Source organism: Bubalus bubalis, chromosome 3 (assembly GCF_019923935.1).
Source record: "Bubalus bubalis isolate 160015118507 breed Murrah chromosome 3, NDDB_SH_1, whole genome shotgun sequence".
Lineage (NCBI taxonomy): Eukaryota > Metazoa > Chordata > Mammalia > Artiodactyla > Bovidae > Bubalus > Bubalus bubalis.
The window spans coordinates 93706777-93726435 of record NC_059159.1 but is presented as its reverse complement, the minus strand read 5'-3'; the positions used below and the strand labels follow the sequence as shown (position 1 = coordinate 93726435).

The window sequence follows — 19659 nt, the reverse complement described above, 5'->3', positions numbered from 1 at the left end:
TCAACCTATAATTTTTAATATATAGAATAATAATATATGCTACACATAAAAAGATATTTATGTGATTTCATCATTACAACAATGAGTTATTGATAAAAGGATGCATTCTAAAATCAATTACAGTTATAGTTACTTTTAGGAGTGGACAGATGGAAGTGGTAGCTTTTGATTAGAGAGAGGTCAAAAGGTGACTTTAGCTTTCTCTACTTTTTTAAGGAAACTATAATTTTAGAATGTTTTAAAATGTCTAAAATGTTTAAAATGTATAAAAATTAATTGAGTTGAAGTATTTATGGATAAAGTGGTGAAATGCATGGTATTTTCTTCCAAAAAATGGAAGAGGACAGAAGAAATATGACTGGACATGAAACAGTGGCTATTAAAAGTGAATAATGGATACATGAGGATTCACTATAATATACACATCATAAAATGTACATTATAAAGTTTTCATAAGGAATCTGTATTTGTACCATTAAAAGCAAATTTATTCTGATTTTCTGATGGCTAGAAGTACTGCTTCTAGTTTTACCAAGCCCTGTGAGATAAGAGCCTTAGAAGCAGATCTATGGCCCCGGATTAGCTAATTCCAAGTGAGACTGAGCAGCAGGGCAGGAAGTGATAAATGACTATTACTGTTCTACTTCCAAACACACACACAGAGCAAACTAAAACCCCCACCACTGGAAATGATGGGTCAACCCAAGAGAGTACATAAATATAAATTTGTTTCAGTTGAAAGAAAACTTATCTTTCATGTATATGTAAATGATGATTCAATATTATGAAAAGTCCCACAATATATTTAAGCTAAAATTATAATATGGGCAAATGGCATATTAATCCACATTTGGAAATACATAAATTATAATCATTACTCTGATCAGGAATCTACATACTCTAAACAAATTTGGTGATAATAATCATCTCATTCCTTTTCCTAGGAATTTTCTAATACGGAGAAAAGAACTTACTGAAAATACATATAGATATTAGGCTATTTAGTAACTTACAGACACACTTACACAACAATGTGTTTATACTAACAAACATTAACTTTATTTAATGTTCATTAACTTTATTTTGGTTTTGAAAGCTACTTCCTTTTATTTTTAAAACTGTTGGCCTGAAGTGAAAGGTTCATTGTCCTTTCAAAAGGTATAACATGTTCTGTCCTTAACTGTGGATTTCCTAAAAGCACAAAGATACTAATTTTATACAGACATTTTGCCAGATTCATATCCACTTCCAGAAACACACACATAAATTATATTTTGTGATGATTTTGAGTCAAGCTCCTTATTTATTGCTCACACTCAAAGATGAAGTCAATTTTATGGTTGAAAGCAGCCTTAAAAAACACGTAGGGCACAGACAAATGTAAGTTTGTGAAGGTCTGGTGAACTATAATTTAAAAAATAACTATAACCATTTAAACAATAAGAATCAGCAGTGTGTCTGGGATTAGAACCTCAGGCTGCTTTATTACTCAATTGACTTTTTGAAAGGCTGGACTTTTTTTAAATATACTACAAACCAATTAAGTTTATAGTCCATTGTACTATATTCATTTCCTTCCTCCTCCATCATCCATATATATTTTTTTTAAAGGACAACCAGGGAGACACACACATACACACTGCTAGAGAACTGGAGATTCCAATACCTTCTCTTGGACAACCATTTTTATGTATTTTCCATCCATTTTGTTCTCTCTTAAAACAATCATCCCTACAGGAAAGGGACCCTCTGCCCAAATCAACTCACACCAAATATGGTGACTCCATAAAAAGACTTAGATGCTTCTGAGAATAAAGATTTAGCCTCTTCTGTTCTCTCATCCCCTAGCTAAACTCAGGAATTCAGGTTGGTGGGCAGTTTGCTCCTGTTTGCCACCACACTGTCAGTGTTGAGAGCCAAGCAGCAACAGGCTGGGCGCACTTCTTGGACAGAACCAGGCAGGGGAATCCCTCCAAGGGCTGCCCCTGCAGGCAAACAACACTGGGTCCACATCAGACTCCAGAGGCAGCCAGCTGTTCATACCGCACTCACTCCAGCCGCATAACTGAACTGAGGGAAACCAAAAATGGACAGGGGGATTAACTCTGCCACAGGATCCTCAGGTGTCATTCCTCCAGCTGCCAAAATCCACCAGAGAAAGTACTGCAGGTGCCTGTCTCCTGCCCTTTGCCTGCCTGGAACGGAGCAATTCTCCAGTGGGCAGGGCCAATGGTGTCCCTGGTGCTTAGAAAAAGCACGAATACACAAAGCATCCCCACAGGACCCTGTAACATGGCCCGGCAGCCGCCAGTCAGTTCTGTGTTAAGACTGACCAACTGCAAGAGGAGGTGATAGACGAAGCTCTGTCGTTCCTGGCTGCCCTCTCAGAGATGAGTTTGTGAGATCTCAGTAACAATACTGGCATATAACAAAACAATTGATGGTTTTGTCAGTTGCAACTCAATGATTCCTTAGGGGAAAGCCCTAAAGAACAGTAAAGAGAGACAGACTTTTCAACACAGATACACTGCGGAACTAGGAGATAGAAGGTCAGAATATCACAACCATACTGCTTCAACTTACCTCCCCATCCAACTAGTTCATGTTCTTCATCAAAGGTCATCCAAGGGCTTTGCCCCATAATTTAAAAAATAACTCTATATCCACCATTCCCAAACAGTTTTTCCTGTTCTGGAATCTTTTCTACAAAAATTATGAAGCGTTGTCTATAATATCGCCACTTAGCTATCATTTAGCTGTAAGTACTAAACGTAGTTAGATATTTTTATTTTTCCCCATCAATCAGTGCTTCCTAAATTCCGTCTGTGGCTTTCATGATTTCCCTCTGCTGAATCTGGATGGAAACAAAGACAACGTTTACAAACTTTAATCAGAAAAGGGCAGCCTCAAATTTCTAACAGGAAACCCTCTGGGAAGAAAACGGCATACTGAAATGTGACTTAACGTAGCTGTTTTTCTTTCCTGGATTATGCTTGTGGTGACTAGAGGTCTGCACCCATGTTGACTCAGTTACAACCCTTTGCTATGCTGAGAAATACCAGGCATGTGCTGAGAAGTACCAGGCATGTGCTGAGAAGAGCTCACGAAAGATCATGCTCTCTTGCTCTGAGTCCATTCTTTGCCATATTTGTCATGGAGCATTTAGAACCCTTAAGTTTAGCTGGCAGAAGAAATTAATGCATTTTTGCAATTATTAATGCTTAATAATTTCAAATATCTTATTTAAAGACATCAGAAAAGTTTGTGACCTTTTACCAAAACAACTTGTTAACACCTTATTTTGTTGATAAGGAGTAAAAGGTCAAAGAGATTACTAACTTTCCCAAGATTACATAACTCAGAACTTTTATTAAGCAATCCTATTTCTACAGCCATTATTATGCAGGGGCACTGTAAAGTTTACATAATAAAACATCAATAACTATCTGAAAGTTTCAACCGAAGGTAGTCTTAATTCATCTACAAGAGGATATGGGGGCAGAAGAAAAATGGAGAAATAATAAGCTTAAAAACCTTACTCCGTTAGATTGGGTGTCTATTAAATTCCCTAAACAATGAACTGTTTCATTTTCCATGTCATTTTGTGGATTTTTTTTTAAAGCAACTTTATTGCTCAGGTACAAATTAACCACCAAATATTCTCTTAAAGAGCCAAAGGTTTCCTAATATATATTCACCACTGGAATATTTAAAATGTAGGTGTGTTGTAATCCACAACTAAGCCAATAATTTGTCATTTAAGACTGTTAAAATATGCTCTTCAATAACAACTGATAATAAAACTGTATATAAGAATTGGTTTCTGTTGCATCTACTATAATAACTCTTTCATAAGTGAGTTTTTTAGACAATGAACTGGCATTTATTGTTACTCTTTGAAATGAAACCATTTATGAAATAGCTGTCATATATCCCTATCTTCTTAAACACAGCATATGTGCTTCACAAACATGCATACGTTTAAACCTACCAATAGCTGAATATTAGATATACCCACTTTCAAGTAAGAAAACTGAGGCTGAAAGATTGAAGTATTTTCTCCTATACTCATGAAGTATGTAAGCAACAGAGCTAACATTAAAAGCCAATCTGAGTTTGACTGACATGAAAGCCAAGTGCTTTCCACCAAATCATAGCTCTGTGCTCTAATAATAATACTACAGGAAAGAAAATAGCTACTTACCTTCAGATAAGTAGCCTCAAACAGCCATGCTTTCAGAGGTCCCAAACTCCTACTATAAGGCTCTCTTGAAAAAACATTCTTACCATTTCACTAGTTGAGATCCTGGGCAAGTCACTTAACCTCTTGGAGCTGCTGTTGTAAAGTAAGCATTAACAATAACATATGCAAAATGCCTAGAAGAAACAGGCATACAAAAGCCGCTGCTATCATTATTTCGTCTTCTAGTGTCTGCACCAACTCAATAGACATGAGCTTGGGTAAACTCCGGGAGTTGGCAATGGACAGGGAAGCCTGGCGTGCTGCAGTCCATGGGGTCGCAGAGTCATACAGGACTGAGCGACTGAACTGAACTGAGTGTCTGCTGTTTCCAATTTGAACGTAACTCTTTAACAGGAGTGAAAATTTGATCATTTCTGACCTTGGTCTTGTAAGTTACACGATGTCTTACCTATGTAGCAAATAAAGCATTTAGCTTTAGGACAGCTTTCCCAATGCTGAAAAATACACGTACTTTTTGTACTATTAAAGATCCCACAAATCCTTCGCTCTAAAATACTTCAAAGAAGTAGAAATGAACCCAAAGAAAGTGCAGTCCAAAATTCAGCTTAGTCAAATAACTGACACTTTAAAAAGTGTTAAGTTACCAACCAGAGGAGACAGACGGAGAGGGAATAGATGTGGTGTCTGACAAGACAGAGATAAACGAACAGGAAGAAAGGAAAAAGAAATATTGAGGTGAAGAAACTGAAAGGGGGAAGAAATAGAAAGCTGAAGGACAGCAAAGCAAGTTAGAAAGCCCTGAGAAAAGTCCTTAACATTGGCCAGGCTAACAGGAGGTGGAGGGCGTGCTGACTAAGGTCACAGATGCCCAGAAGAACTGAATCATCTCCCTGCCAATGTAAAATCTGATCTCAAAGGAAGAACTGCAACTCAATCTTCCTGTATCCAAACACAGTAAAACTCATTACATTTGAGTCACTATCTTTTGAGTCAGTTATCAGAATCTCCTGAGATAAAGTATGTGAAAATGTTTAGAAAATGGGAAGTTATAGAAGCAATGGCACCGCACTCCAGTACTCTTGCCTGGAAAATCCCATGGACAGAGGAGCCTGGTAGGCTGCAGTCCATGGGGTCGCTAAGAGTCGGACCTGACTGAGCAACTTCACTTTCACAGTTCACTTTCATGCATTGGAGAAGGAAATGGCAACCCACTCGTGTTCTTGCCTGGAGAATCCCAGGGACGGGGGAGCCTGGTGGGCTGCCGTCTATGGGGTCGCACAGAGTCGGACACGACTGAAGCGACTTAGCAGAAGCATTAGGCATTATTATTAATATCAACGGTATTGGCATCAGAATGGCTGACTGATGCTGTTGTTTCCTATCCCTAACTTCAGAAAATCAATAACGATAAAAAATTATATATACACAGCACTATTTTAGCAAGTTTTAAATAAGCACTTACATTTCCTGAAGCATAAGGCACAGGCAGATTCAGCAGGAAGATACTTGCACCAGATACTTCCATTCTCATACAAATAAATACATACTTTCACATCTAATTTTGCATTCATAATTGTGTTTTTGTTTTTTTAAGAAAGCCATCCTAAATTCTATAAACTTTAAGCACCCCCCAAAAAAAAAACAAACTGTACTATCTGCCTCTATCACTAAACCATATGGCAAAGAAAAATAAAGACAGGTATCTTGCTTCCGAGCTCTCAATTTTGTAGAAAACAGTACATATTTACACTGCAACAAGATGTGCTAAATTTTGGGAGAGTAAAAGGAACCAATGCTATCAGAATGAGTCAGAAAAAAAACTGGGAACGTGACATGTGAATCGTTCTGAAAGACCTGCAACTTGGGATATGAGGGATAGCCAGGAGAGGGAATGGCATCTCTTACAAATGGAAAGACACCTGCTAAGACAACAAAGCCACATAATTTAATGACAATGGTTCTGTAGCACAAGGCTGCCACACTAGACAGGAGAGGAAAGCCATGTTTTCATGGCCTTCGTGGGACTTTGCCCTACAGGGGGAGAGCAGTGAATTTTAGATACATGGGGCAGGGGTGGCAGGGAAGAGGGGGAGTTACTAAAATTTGTTTTCTGGGGAAAAAAAAATTCTGGCAATAGGCTACATAGTTCATCAAAAATAGAAAAGAACTAGGGATTTCCCTGGAGGTCCAGTGGTTAAGTCTCAGCGCTTCCAACATAAGGGGCCCAGGTTCCATCCTGCAAACTGAGGGTTCATGAGCCTCAACTGAAGATTCCTTACGGCATAACTAAGAAAAAAATCCCACAATTCTCAACCAAATTGTGACCTGGCACAGCAAAAGAAATAAATAAATACGTTTTAAAAAATAGAAAAGAACTAATAATAGAACAAACAGACGTTAGGTTGTTAAAAACAGCCCAGACCTGGGGTAGGGTGGGGGGTGGAGGGGGTGGGAATGCGGAAATGTGAGCAAGATTAATGCCAAGAAACAAGAGAGGTGATACAGACACACACATTAGAGAGTATTAAAAGGACCAATGACCACTAGTTGTGTGTTTGGGACAGGTGTAATGTTTGAATGACAGCAGCAGAGGTCAACTCTCAGCATTTCTAATCTGGGAAACTACAAATACCAGAGCATCATTAGCTTAAAGAGCAGAAAAAGAAATGTCACTTAGAGAAAGGGGGTAGAAATGCATTCCTTTTGGGCATATTGAGCTTGAAATGTCTAGAAAACAGGATATAATAGAATTTAGGCTCCATGAGGGTAGGAACTTTTGTTTGTATTTTTAAATGTTGTTGATTTCTTTTTCTCACTGGACTATATCACCAGCTCCAGAAACAGTGGCTGGCCCAAAGTGGGCACTCAATAAATATTTGCTGAAAGAATGAATCAATTACATAAGTGAATCTAAGGAGAAAAAAATTTGGAAGTATAAATCAGGGAATCCCTGGCCTAAAGATGTTGCTGAAGATAAAGAAGATTAATCAGGGAGAAAATAGAGATTAAGGAGAGAACAGAGACTGGAACTCTGGGAAACACAGACATTTAAAAATAGAACATAAGAATTACTTTGGGGTAAAAATCCATTAGAAGTAAGGGCTCTTCATGCTTTATCACTCTCAACATGTACTTACAAAACTCCCACCAGGGCCAACAGTCTAGGCCAGGTTACTGTTTATTTAGCTGACCCTAAATAAGGGTCATCATTAACATCACATTTGACATCACTTTGGTTCCTATACCAATGTGATAACAAATGACTTATGGAAAGTGAAAGGCGCTCAGTCAAATCCAACTCTTTGCGACCCCATAGACTATACAGTCTATGGAATTCTCCAGGCCAGAATACTGGAGTGGGTAGCCGTTCCCTTCTCCAGGGGATCTTCCCAACCCAGGGATCGAACCCAGGCCTCTGGCATTGCAGGCAGATTCTCTACCAGCTGAGACACAAGGCAAGTCCCTGACTTATGGAAGATAACCTTAATCAAGTCAAATTAAATACAGAAGATCAAAATATCTTAGACATCAAACAATTATTTGTAAGAAAAATTCAAAATCCTAGTGGAATCAAAATATTCCAGCCAGATCCAAGATGAAATAATATCTACATATATGGAAAATCTGGGCTTCCCAGGGAGCTCAGTGGTAAAGAATTTGCCTACCAACGCAAGAAACACAAGAGACGCAGGTTCAGTCCCTTATGGAAAATCCCGTGGAGTAGGAAATGGCAACCCATTCTAGTACTCTTGCCTGGGAAATCCTACAGACAGAGGATCCTGGTGGGCTACAGTCTACAGGGTCGCAAAGTGTTGGACACAACTGAGCACACACGCACGCAAAACATGGGGGAAAAAAAAAATCTAAAAAATCAGTGATCAGGCTCTCTTATTTACCTCCATGCTGCTGCTGCTGCTAAGTCATTTCAGCCATGTCCGACTCTGTGCGATCCCATAGACGGCAGCCCACCAGGCTCCCCCATCCCTGGGATTCTCCAGGCAAGAACACTGGAGTGGGTTGCCATTTCCTTCTCCAATGCATGAAAGTGAAAAGTGAAAGTGAAGTTGCTCAGTCGTGTCCAACCCTAGTGACCCCATGGACCGCAGCCTACCAGACTCCTCCGTCCATGGGATTTTCCAGGCAAGAACACTGGAGTGGAATGCCAGTGCCTTCTCCGACCTCCATACTAAACCAAAACAAATTCACCTCTAGATCTTCCATTAACTGAACAGGCAAACACTCAAAAATAAAGTCTGTCCACAGTAACTGAAACCAATGTTTTTCATAACCTGTACTAAAGGCTTTCTAGAGAGAATGCAGTATCCCTCTGACAGCAAAGAGATGCCAGTCTCTAAAGCACCTGATAAGCTCCTCAGGCAGCGATAGTCTACACTGCTGAAGACACACTGAGGAAAATCAGCTGATCATTCCCATCATGCTGGCCAGATTCCAAGTGGCTCAGCTAAGGGAGAATTATACAAAGAAGTCAAAAGTGATATGAACCTACTCAAACACAAACCTTAGCCATATAAGATAAGTACTGTGGACCAATTCAATCCCCTAATTACTAATTCAGAAATAATTATAACAGGCTACACTATTTAGTTACCTTATGTAATTCCATAGGCCTCACTATGGCCATCCTAACAACCTGGTATTTTCTCTCTAAAAGTAATTTAAAAGATCTTATTCTTTCAATAAACATGACTATTTGCTCTTAATTAACCCATCTACTCTTTAATCACATACATTAACTGTATTTTACTATGGCACTCAAAGGGCTGTTAAAAGTAAGATTATAAACAAACTTTTACTTTTGTAATAATCCAGAGAGTGTACCTGCTTTAAATGGTGTTGTTCTGGGGTTTGCAGTTTTTGTTGTTAACAAAATTTCAATCAAGTGATGAGAAAGTAGCAACAAACATATAAACGTTAAAAATGGCCTGAGAAATCTGAATGACCCCAGTAAGAATAACATGTTTTCATAAAATAATAACTATCCCTTCTCCAATTCCTGGTGTGTCCAATGATCTTAGGTGTAACATACACTGGGGGGCAATTATTTGGCTAATTCGGGCACCAAATTACTCCTTTGTTATCCAATTCACTGTATGATTGTTACATAAAGTTGTCAAAAGAAGTAACCAATAAAACTTTCAAAAATAATAAGAGCTACCAAAAATATGTACAAAGGTCAGGAGAACTAAGCAAGTACTCTGGAATAAAGCTCGGGGCTCAATACTAAGAGTGACTTCATAACGTCATATACAAAAGCTTGTGGAAAGCCTCAATACTCATGCAACTTTTTTTTTAATTAGCGGACATCTTCAAAAATTAGAAAAATTTAAACCTCCTTATTTTACAATTTACTAGGCTTTTTTTTTTAAACAAAACATAACTTACATATTTTGAAACTTCAACTAACATTAAATAGGGGTATTCAAATTTTATGTTGATCAAAAAGGGACAGGAATTTAAGAAGATAGAGCAAAACTACCAAATACAAAAGTCTGACCCAACACAGTTGAAACCAAACAAGCACACTACAAGACAACGAAGTATAAGAGAATCCTGAATTATTAAAAAAAAACTCTGAATGGTATATTCATACAATGAATTAATACTCAGCAATAAACAGTAAAAAAACACAAGTAAAGGCAACACGGATGAACCCAAAATAGAGTCAAAACAGTCAGACACAAAGAACACACTGTATGACTCCATCTATTTAAAGCTCTAGAGAATGCAAACTAATCTATAGTGACAGAAAGCAGATCAGTGGTTACTTGGAGATGGGGAAGTAGGCAAGGCAGGAAAGGATTACCAAGGGACATGAAAAAAAATCTGCCAGGGATGGACATGCTCAGTCTTGACCGCCAGGATGGTTTCACAAGGGCCAAAACTCAACAAGCTATACAATTTCAATACATGAAGTTTATCACATGTGAACTTCCATTATATTAATACCTCAGTAAAATACTTAAACAAGCCCTCCTCACTCCTTGACAAAAGGGGAGAGCCTAAACATCCTGAGTTTAGCACACAACAGATATTCATTGAATTTAACAGAGCAGCCTAGGGAGAAAAATTCAGGCCAAGGGGGACTGTTTAGACAGAGAAAGATATTGATAGATATATGGCTATGGCTATAGACAAATAGCTGAGAAAAGAAAAGAAGCTAAAGGCAAAGGAGAAAAGGAAAGATACACCCATTTGAATGCAGAGTTCCAAAGAATAGCAAGGAGAGATAAGAAAGACTTCCTCAATGATCAGTGCAAACAAATAGAGGAAAACAATAGAATGGAAAAGACGAGATCTCTTCAAGAAAATTAGAGATACCAAGGGAACATTTCATGCAAAGATGAGCACAAAAAAGGACAGAAATGGTATAGAACAAACAGAAGCAGAAGATATTAAGAAGAGGTGGCAAGAATACACAGAAGATCCATACAAAAAAGAAGTTCATGGCCCAGACAATCATGATGGTGTGATCACTCACCTAGAGCCACACATCTTGGAATGCAAAGTCAAGTGGGCCTTAGGAAGCATCACTACGAACAAAGCTAGCGGAGGTGATGGAATTCCAGTTGAGCTATTTCACATTCTAAAAGATGACGCTGTGAAAGTGCTGCACTCAATATGCCTGCAAATCTGGCAAACTCAGCAGTGGCTACAGGACTGGGAAAGGTCAATTTTCATTCCAATCCCAAAGAAAGGCAATGCCAAAGACTGTTCAAACTACCACACAATTGCACTCATCTCACATGCTAGCAAAGCAATGCTCAAAATTCTCCAAGCCAGGCTTCAATAGTACGTGAACCATGAACTTCCAGATGTTCAAGCTGGATTTAGAAAAGGCAGAGGAACCAGAGATCAAATTGCCAACATCCACTGTATCATCGAAAAAGGAAGAGAGTTCCAGAAAAACATCTACTTTTCCTTTATTGCTACGCTAAAGCCTTTGACTGTGTGAATCACAACATACTGTGGGAAATACTTAAAGAGATGGGAATACCAGACCACCTGACCTGCCTCCTGAGAAACCGTATGCAGTTCAAGAAGTAACAGTTAGAACTGGACATGGAACAACAGACTGGTTCCAAATCAGAAAGGGGTACGTCAAGACTGTGTACTGTCACCCTGCTTATTTAACTTCTATGCACAGTATTCATGCAAAATGCTGGGTTGGATGAAGCACAAGCTGGAATTGAGATTGCCGGGAGAAATATCAATAGCTCAGATACGCAGATGACACCACCCTTATGGCAGAAAGCAAAGAAGAACTAATGAGTCTCTTGATGAAAGTGAAAGAGAACAGTGAAAAAGTTGGCTTAAAGCTCAACATTCAGAAAACTAAGATCATGGTATCCGGTCCAATCACTTTAGGCCAAATAGATGGGGAAACAATAGAAACAATGAGAGAGATTATTTTTATGGGCTCCAAAATCACCGCAGATGGTGACTACAGCCATGAAATTAAAAGACGCTTGCTCCTTGGAAGAAAAGCTATGATGAACCTAAACTGCATATTAAAAATCAGAGACATTACTCTGCCAACAAAGGTCCATCTAGTCAAAGCTATGGTTTTTCCAATAGTCATGTATGGATGTGAGAGTTGGACTATAAAGAAAGCTGAGTGGTGAAGAATTGATGCTTTTGAACTGTGGTGTTGGAGAAGACTCTTGAGAGTCCCTTGGACTGCAAGGAGATCCAACCAGTCCATCCTAAAGGAAATTAGTCCTGAATATTCATTTGAAGGACTGACGTTGAAGCTGAAGCTCCAATACTTTGGCCACCACTGTAAAAGACCCTGATGCTGGGAATGACTGAAGGCAGGAGGAAAAGGGGACAACAGAGGATGAGATGGTTGAATGGTATCACCAACGCAATGGACATGAGTTTGAGTAGGCTCCGGGAGTTGGTGATGGACAGGGAAGCCTGGCTTGCCGCAGTCCATGGGGTCTCAAAGAGTCAGACAGGACTGAGCAACTGAATTAATTGATAAGAGAGATAAATACACACACATATATGTATATTCTGCAGATTTAATCAGTATAAAGAGGCATTCCAGCACTGTACTTTTTCTAAAAGGGAATAGCATGAATACATTCACCACTCCCAGATAAATCATGAATGAAGTAGTCAAGCAGGGGGTCAATGTCAGTCAAAACTGCACTGACTCCTATAGATGAGGCTCCTCCAGTGCTAAAGTAGGAAATAAATGTTGCCCAGAGGCAGACTTCATGTTTGACTTACTAAAACAAATTACCTTCAAAAGCCTGGGGTGGATGGGGGGAGAAAGGCAGGATACTTGACTTAAACCTTTTCAACATTATCCAGTAAAGCCTCAGACAAACTGGACCTGTTGGTGAAGGGGAGAACTAGCAACATACAAGAGAAGCTAGCCATTCCTTGTATAGATCAGAGAGGACCTTTTCAACTGTAGAATAATCTTTAGTATTTATGGTTCTGTTGTCACAGTTTTGTCCGTTTAGTGATGTCTTATGAGCACTAGATAACAGATTCCCATTATCATTTTCTTCAGCTAGGTCCCTGAAGCAAGGCATACTACTGCTGCTAAGTCGCTTCAGTCGTGTCTGATTCTGTGCGACCCCATCGATGGCAGCCCACCAGGCCCCACTGTCCCTGGGATTCTCCAGGCAAGAACACTGGAGTGGGTTGCCATTTCCTTCTCCAATGCATGAAAGTGAAAAGGGAAAGTGAAGTCTCTCAGTCGTGCCCGACTCTTAGCGACCCCATGGACTGCAGCCTACCAGGCTCCTCTGTCCACGGGATTTTCCAGGCAAGAGTACTGGAGTGGGGTGCCATTGCCTTCTCCGAAGGCATACTAGGGCCCACCTAATTACATATTGTAAAGTTAATCCAAAATTAACTATATAGGTCTATAAGAACATTTACTTTTAAGCCCAGATCAAGATTTAAACATGCCTTCTCCACTGGCATCCTGTGTACCACATGATGCTCAGCCATATTATACCTCTTTAAAGAGTCAAGAGACACTGCTTCTAACAGATGCTGTTAATGTCAATTCAAATGTATGGATGTTTAATAATCTCAAATTATCCTCACTGAGAAGAATGACAATTAGTGAAAACTACTGATCAACAGTTGTACTTGTTCATTTGTATATCAAAACAAGCTGGGCTTCCTCATTTCACAAAATACTTGTTTTCTTTAGGGAGGGATAGCACCTAGGTGCAGAGAAGGCAATGGCACCCCACTCCAGTACTCTTGCCTGGAGAATCCCATGGACAGAGGAGCCTGGTGGGCTGCAGTCCATGGGGCCGCTAGGAGTCGGACACGACTGAGCGACTTCACTTTCACTTTTCACTTTCATGCTTTGGAGAAGGAAATGGCAACCCACTCCAGTGTTCTTGCCTGGAGAATCCCAGGGATGGGGGAGCCTGGTGGGCTGCCGTCTATGGGGTCGCACAGAGTCAGACACAACTGAAGCCACTTAGCAGCAGCAGCAGCAGCAGCACCTAGGTGAGAGAACTATAGCTAAGTTTTCAGTTTCTTTGCACCTGTCTATGTCATCCATATTTTTCAATGTGCTTTCTTAATCATCAAAGTAAGTTACTAAAAGAAAAAACTATCTTATGTTTTAAAACATAAGTAATAGAGTAAATGGAAAGCATTCCTAAATGTATTCTTACTGTCAACATTAAATCATCAGCACAAGCGAAATAGGTTTTTCCTTAAGTTTTTGTTTTGGTTTTTTGTTGTCTAGTAACTGATGTTTCTGTTTTATTTCCTTTCTTATAAGTGTTTTACTTTTCACTTTCCCCTCCTGCATTTATTTATAGCACCTCAGATATGGAGGTAGACTGGTTTACAATAGCATAATAATGAATGCTGATTTTGCAGATGTAAATAAACTAAAACGAAGATATAGATAACAATTCCCTAGACCAAACAAATTTAACCACCACAGTCAAGAAGAAAAAAGGCAGGAATTTAAGTATTGTTTTACCTTTTTAAAAAAAAACTCAGTTCTCCAAATCTGGAAGAACTGCTTTAACATTTCTCTAACAAATATAATTTCATCACTTCAAAAAAGCTTTTTTATTTTATGATATAGGATATAAATTACTTTTTAAATTATATTTTTTCAAAATGGAGAATAAATTTCTGGGGGGCAAAAAGACTATGCCAAATATTTGCCCACAAAAATGTGCACAGGATATACACACAACTGTCAGGCCAATATAATCTAAATAACAAATTATACTGTTTTAATCACACTCCAAAACCATCACAAGATGCTGACAATGCTAATAGTTCATCTTTGCCAAATTTAATGTTTTACTCATTTTGTGAGAGAAAAAATATTTTAAGAAAACTGATGCTTTTATGAAACACTTAAAAAGAAAACTAATTCTGTCTACAAAAAGAAAAGGCCAATTTCCCAGTGAACATCAGAAGAGACAAAATGAGTGGCCTCAGACCAAAGATAAAATACCCTTTTCCTCACATAACAGTTTTCCTTTCTTTCCAAACATCAAATTACCAAAGTAATGCTTGGTTACACCACCACAGTAGCCTCCTACAGGACTTCCCTCCCTGACTCCGAAACAGTCCAGTTCTTCAAGGTCTCATGAGTTTACAACCTACAGTCTGAGAGAGCCTTACGGTGTCTGTAAGAATCTATCATGAATTGTGCGTCCCCCCAAATTTATATGCTGAAGTTCTAACCTCCAGTACTTCAGAATGTGACAGTAATCTTCTGGAACGTTGTGTTTATTTTGTGCTCTCTCCAGTGCCTAATTCAGTTTCTCATATCTGCTAATCTATTACTATCTATTCAATGAATGACTATCTTAGACCTTCCTGGGAAGTATCTCACAGGAAAGCAAGGATATCAGTTTTCTCTATCTAGAAACAGTTCATCTTATTCTTAGCTGCCCATGTGGAAAATGAAAGTGAAGTCGCTCAGTCGTGTCCCACTCTTTGTGACTCCATGGACTACCAGGCTCCTCATCCATGGAATTTTCCAGGCAAGGAATCTACAGTGGGTGGCCATTTCCTTCTCCAGGGGATCTTCCCGACCCAGGGATCGAACCCTGGTCTCCTGCACTGCAGGCATTCTCTTTACTGTCTGGGCCACTAGGGAAGCCCCCACCCATGTGGAATCCACTATAATTATTTAAGCACAGTATATCAACTTCACCATACTACATGTCATTTCCAATTGTATTTATATTGATGCTCTTTTATGCAAGAAACTAATTTACAAGACAAAATAATTCCATTCTTGTTATAAAGATGGGGTTGATAATGTTATGTAACAATGTATTAATAACAATATCAAATGAACTGCTACTTTAGGCCAAATTTGTTTTAAGAGCACATGTGACTGTTTAGAAAATACAACTGGTGCTATATCACCATTCACATGCACCATCAAGCAGTCCTGAACTATACAGGAAGGTGTTTACTTCTTCACTCAATTACAGAATCTTTGGCTGATAAATGTGTATCTTGCTCTAATAACATATAGGGACATTTCCAATCCAATATGTTATCTCTGCCCAAAGATCTTTTGTGAAAAGCACAGAGGGCTTTGTGCATATTGTAAATATACAAAATGGAGCAACTCAACCTGAATCAAGTCTATGACATCAGACTTCAGATGTAATCTGGAGAAAATCATCGGCTCTTAACGCAGGACAGTATCTTCCAGGCAATTCATTACTACTCTACAGCTTCAAATCCCTTAATCTAAACCCTAGACAATGGGTGCATTTCTTTGGAAAGCAGAGTCCCTCCAGGGGAGGTCACAGCAGCTGAAGACCTGAATCAATGTGAAATTACATTTCAAAGTGAGTGAAGTGAAGTCGCTCAGTTGTGTCCGACCCTCAGCGACCCCATGGACTGCAACCTTCCAGGCTCCTCCGTCCATGGGATTTTCCAGGCAAGACTGCTGGAGTGGGGTGCCATTGTCTTCTCCAAATTACATTTCAAGGCCTTCCATAAATATCTCAGAGCACCAAGCCTTGCAGACATGTAGTCAACTCTGGGGACAGCCTCTACTCTGACACCGTATTTATGCATTCAAAAGTTACCTGACACGCAAAGAGGACTGCAGGGACCAAACAGGGCACTGCCTACATGCCAGAAATTTGGAACACAACAAAACCTGACTTCCACCTCTCCCTTCCCCAGCAACAACCACCACTGGGCTCAGGCAATACAATGAAGTGTGTTAAAGGAAGAAAGGAAACCAGAAACAAGTGAAGGGAAAAGAAATACTGAAAAGAGCCAAGGAAACCGGAGGGAAGGTATCACATGTGAGCAATCTAGTAGTAATACGTTGAGATAAACTTCATCGATTTTTTGTTTGTTTTACAAATAAGGTAGGCAAGACGAGCGATGATGAGTCAAGGAGCCCCCCAAAATACCTTTGTGTAAGTGACAACTCACTTGTGGAAAGGAATTTATGACATCCCCTAACCTCTGCTTCTCTCTACATAAATAAAGATATAGTTATCAAAACTGCTCAGGTAGCAGAGTAACTGGAAGTCACCAGAACTCACTGCAGAGCACCTTGAGATATAGCTATCTATATTAAACTTAAAATAACTAAATATATAGTTTCTGCTAATCAGAAACCCCACTTTAGGCTAGATTCTAAAAAAGAAAGATGCCAAAAGGTTAAGAAAACTTTTTGAGAGTGAAACATGGAAATGAGAAAATCCAACACATTAACTTGTCCAACTACTGGGGAACAGTCTGCCATTTCCTAGGATACCAGAAACAGGACTTAAAAGGCAATGAAATTAAACAATACACTCATCACAAGAGGGAGTATGTAAGCGATACTTCTGAAGCCTGATCTTGATTGGCAACTTTTTCTGTAAAGTAAGACAGTAAACTTTTCAGACTCTGAAGGCTATCCATCTCTATCTCAACTATGCAACCAGTCAACTATGTCACTGCTTCTGTGAAAGCAGATACCAAGAGTAAGAATGCATCACAGACAAAAGGAATGAATGTGGCTGTGCTCCAATTAAACTTTATGGGCACTGAAATTTGATTTTCATGTAATTTTCACGTCATGAAATGTTATTCTTTTGATTGTGTTTTTCGACTATTTAAAAGTGTACAAACCATCCAAAGCTCTTAAACTTTAGGGGAAAAAAACAGGCTGCGGCAGAAAGATTTGGCCCATGGCCCTTAAGTTTACAAATCTCTGCTTTTAAGGATTTTCCTGTCAACTGTGAGGAGCAGAGTATGCAGTACAGCCCAGTCTAGATAAATGTCGCCCATGTGTAAACTAGCCCATTATCAAACAGGAAATCTGGGCTCTCCAGACAAAACTATCTCCAGCACCCTCCAAAGCTTCCAGCCCCTCCCTCAGGCAAGGGTGCAGGTGCATTCATCTTGAGCTTTGCATTGCATTAGAACTCTAGCCAAGGAACTTCAAGTTTTGTGGGGTTTTTTAATTCAACTGCCTAAATTCTACCAAGGGCTAAAGCAAGTATTAAGCAAATTTAGATGATGCAATTTTATATAAAGTTCACTTTAGTCACCTATACCCAAATGTACATGTAATCCTGAAATCCCACTGCCATCACCTTGTAAGTTTTTCAGACTGGATATTATTTATTCTTAAAAGGCAACCTAAATGAGAAATGTCCAGAGAAACACAAAAAGGGATGTTTACGCCACAGCTGTCCAACAAAGCTGGATGACAAGTTTGGCCACTTTTCAGATTATTCCTCTCTCGACATCAAAAGAACTTGGAGAGGTTTCCTTCTAGACCGGGGAAAGTAAGGACCTCTCATCTGGTATCTCTGAAACACTAGCTGCCACCCGCTCCCATTCTGCCCAGGGCACATAGTGCCCATACCCAGGTTCTGCCCTAGCAGAGCGACCTCAGCACCCCCAGCCGCGTAGATGGAGGGAGACGTCCCGCCGCCCTCGACTCGCCCCCGGACACTGAGCAGAGGCGGCCACCCTCGGCCTTCGCACGGCCCCTCCTCCTCTCCGCAGTCCCAGCTTGAATTTCCACGCGATCTACAGGAAAGAATAGCCCAGCCTTTGTGCCTCTGTAAGAACGCAAGCAAGAATTGACACCATCACCACCGGTGAAACAAACATACACGCACAGCGTATTCAGAGCAGCGCTTCCCTAGAAACATCCGGCATCCCGAGGCTGCGAAATTGCAGACAAAGGCGCCCCACTGGCGCGGGCTGGGGGTGGGGGGCAGAGTAGAAGGAGGAGAGAGCAAAATGCGCCCACCAACGCGGACACGAGATGTTAAGGGCACGGGCGCTAGGGGAAGGGGTGAAGAGTGGGGGCGGGTACCAGTGAGCCGCCGGTTCTGGGTGCCCCGCCGCAGCTGAGGCGAGGATCGCCAGTCTAGGGGCGCATCCCCATCCCCTGCCCACCCTCGCGGAGCGATGGAGTGGGCGTCCGGCCTGGGGCGCGGCCAGTGCAGCGAACAGCAACAGGCGCCCGTGCCAGGCCCGGGACTTCCCCTCCCTGGCACCCTTACTATGCCCTAACAGGCGAACGAAAAGATGAAACTTTTCAGCCTCTTAGAGTCAACAAGAGCAGAAGAGGAGGGAAGTGGCTGAAAGAACCAGGACAACCGCTCGGGAACCTGGCGAGTCGCAAAGGAAACTTCCAGACTCCCCTTCTTTTCAAGAGCCAAAGCAGCGGCTTCTCGGTAGCGCGGGGTGGGGCAAGCGCACCCTTCCCGCCGCCCGCCCTGAGCGCCCAGCCCCCGGCACCCGCGCACCTTCCCAGCCGGGGCGCGCGCAGGCCGCGGGGGCGCGCTCCGGCCTCCCGGCCCGGGCCCCGGCGCCGCTTACCCGGCTCGCGACGGCAGCCCCCGGCGGGAACGCTAAAGGGGCGGAGGGTGGGGACGCGGGGAGCCTCGCCTCGCCCACGCTTGCTCTCTTCTGTCCCGAAGTAACGGCCCGGGGAGGAGCTTCGGGATGAACGCGCACAGACGCTCCCGTGCGACCGAGAAACTTAATCCCGCCCGGCCACCGGCGGCCCGACGCCAACTTCAGCCTCCGTCGCCCCCTCCCCCTGCGCGCGCCGCACTTGCGCCGACCGGGGCTGCCGCGGAGGCGGCGGCGTTGGCGGCGGCGAGGCTCGGGCCGCCAGGGCTGCGTGACGCCTGCGGCCGGCGGGGCGGCGGGCGCGCCTCGGCCAATCAGGGGGCGCGGCCCAGCCGGCCGGCCCGGGGTTTAAACCAGCTCGGCGGGCGCTCGGCTGGGATGTGGGGAGTGGGCTCTGCGAGGTTGCTGGGGAGAAGCCCCGTTTAATTCCAATGTCAAATTTAAAAAAAAAAAAGAAGAAGAAGAAGCGTTCATTTGGACAAGTCTGCCCCATGCAATATTTGGAATATTCTTCTACACTGAATTCTTACACACTTCCCTGGTGGCTCAGACGGTAAAGCATCTGCCTACAATGCGAG

General features: G+C 41.4%; 1 protein-coding gene across 11 annotated transcripts in view; it reads right to left on the bottom strand.

The window, feature by feature from the left end:
• Nucleotides 1–19172, bottom strand: part of MPDZ (multiple PDZ domain crumbs cell polarity complex component) — a 168079-nt gene extending 148907 nt beyond the window's left edge. For 3 of the 11 annotated variants that reach the window (XM_025281522.3, XM_044939852.2, XM_044939856.2), the window contains exon 1: nt 2584–2770. In XM_025281522.3, coding sequence (XP_025137307.2) covers nt 2584–2641 — 58 coding nt within the window. In that variant the 5' untranslated portion in view covers nt 2642–2770. Of the gene's footprint in view, nt 1–2583; nt 2774–19045 lie in introns of those variants that run through there. The other 8 variants (XM_025281520.3, XM_044939857.2, XM_044939851.2 and 5 more) reach the window with 5 other exon arrangements.
• Nucleotides 19173–19659: the final 487 nt, after the last annotated feature.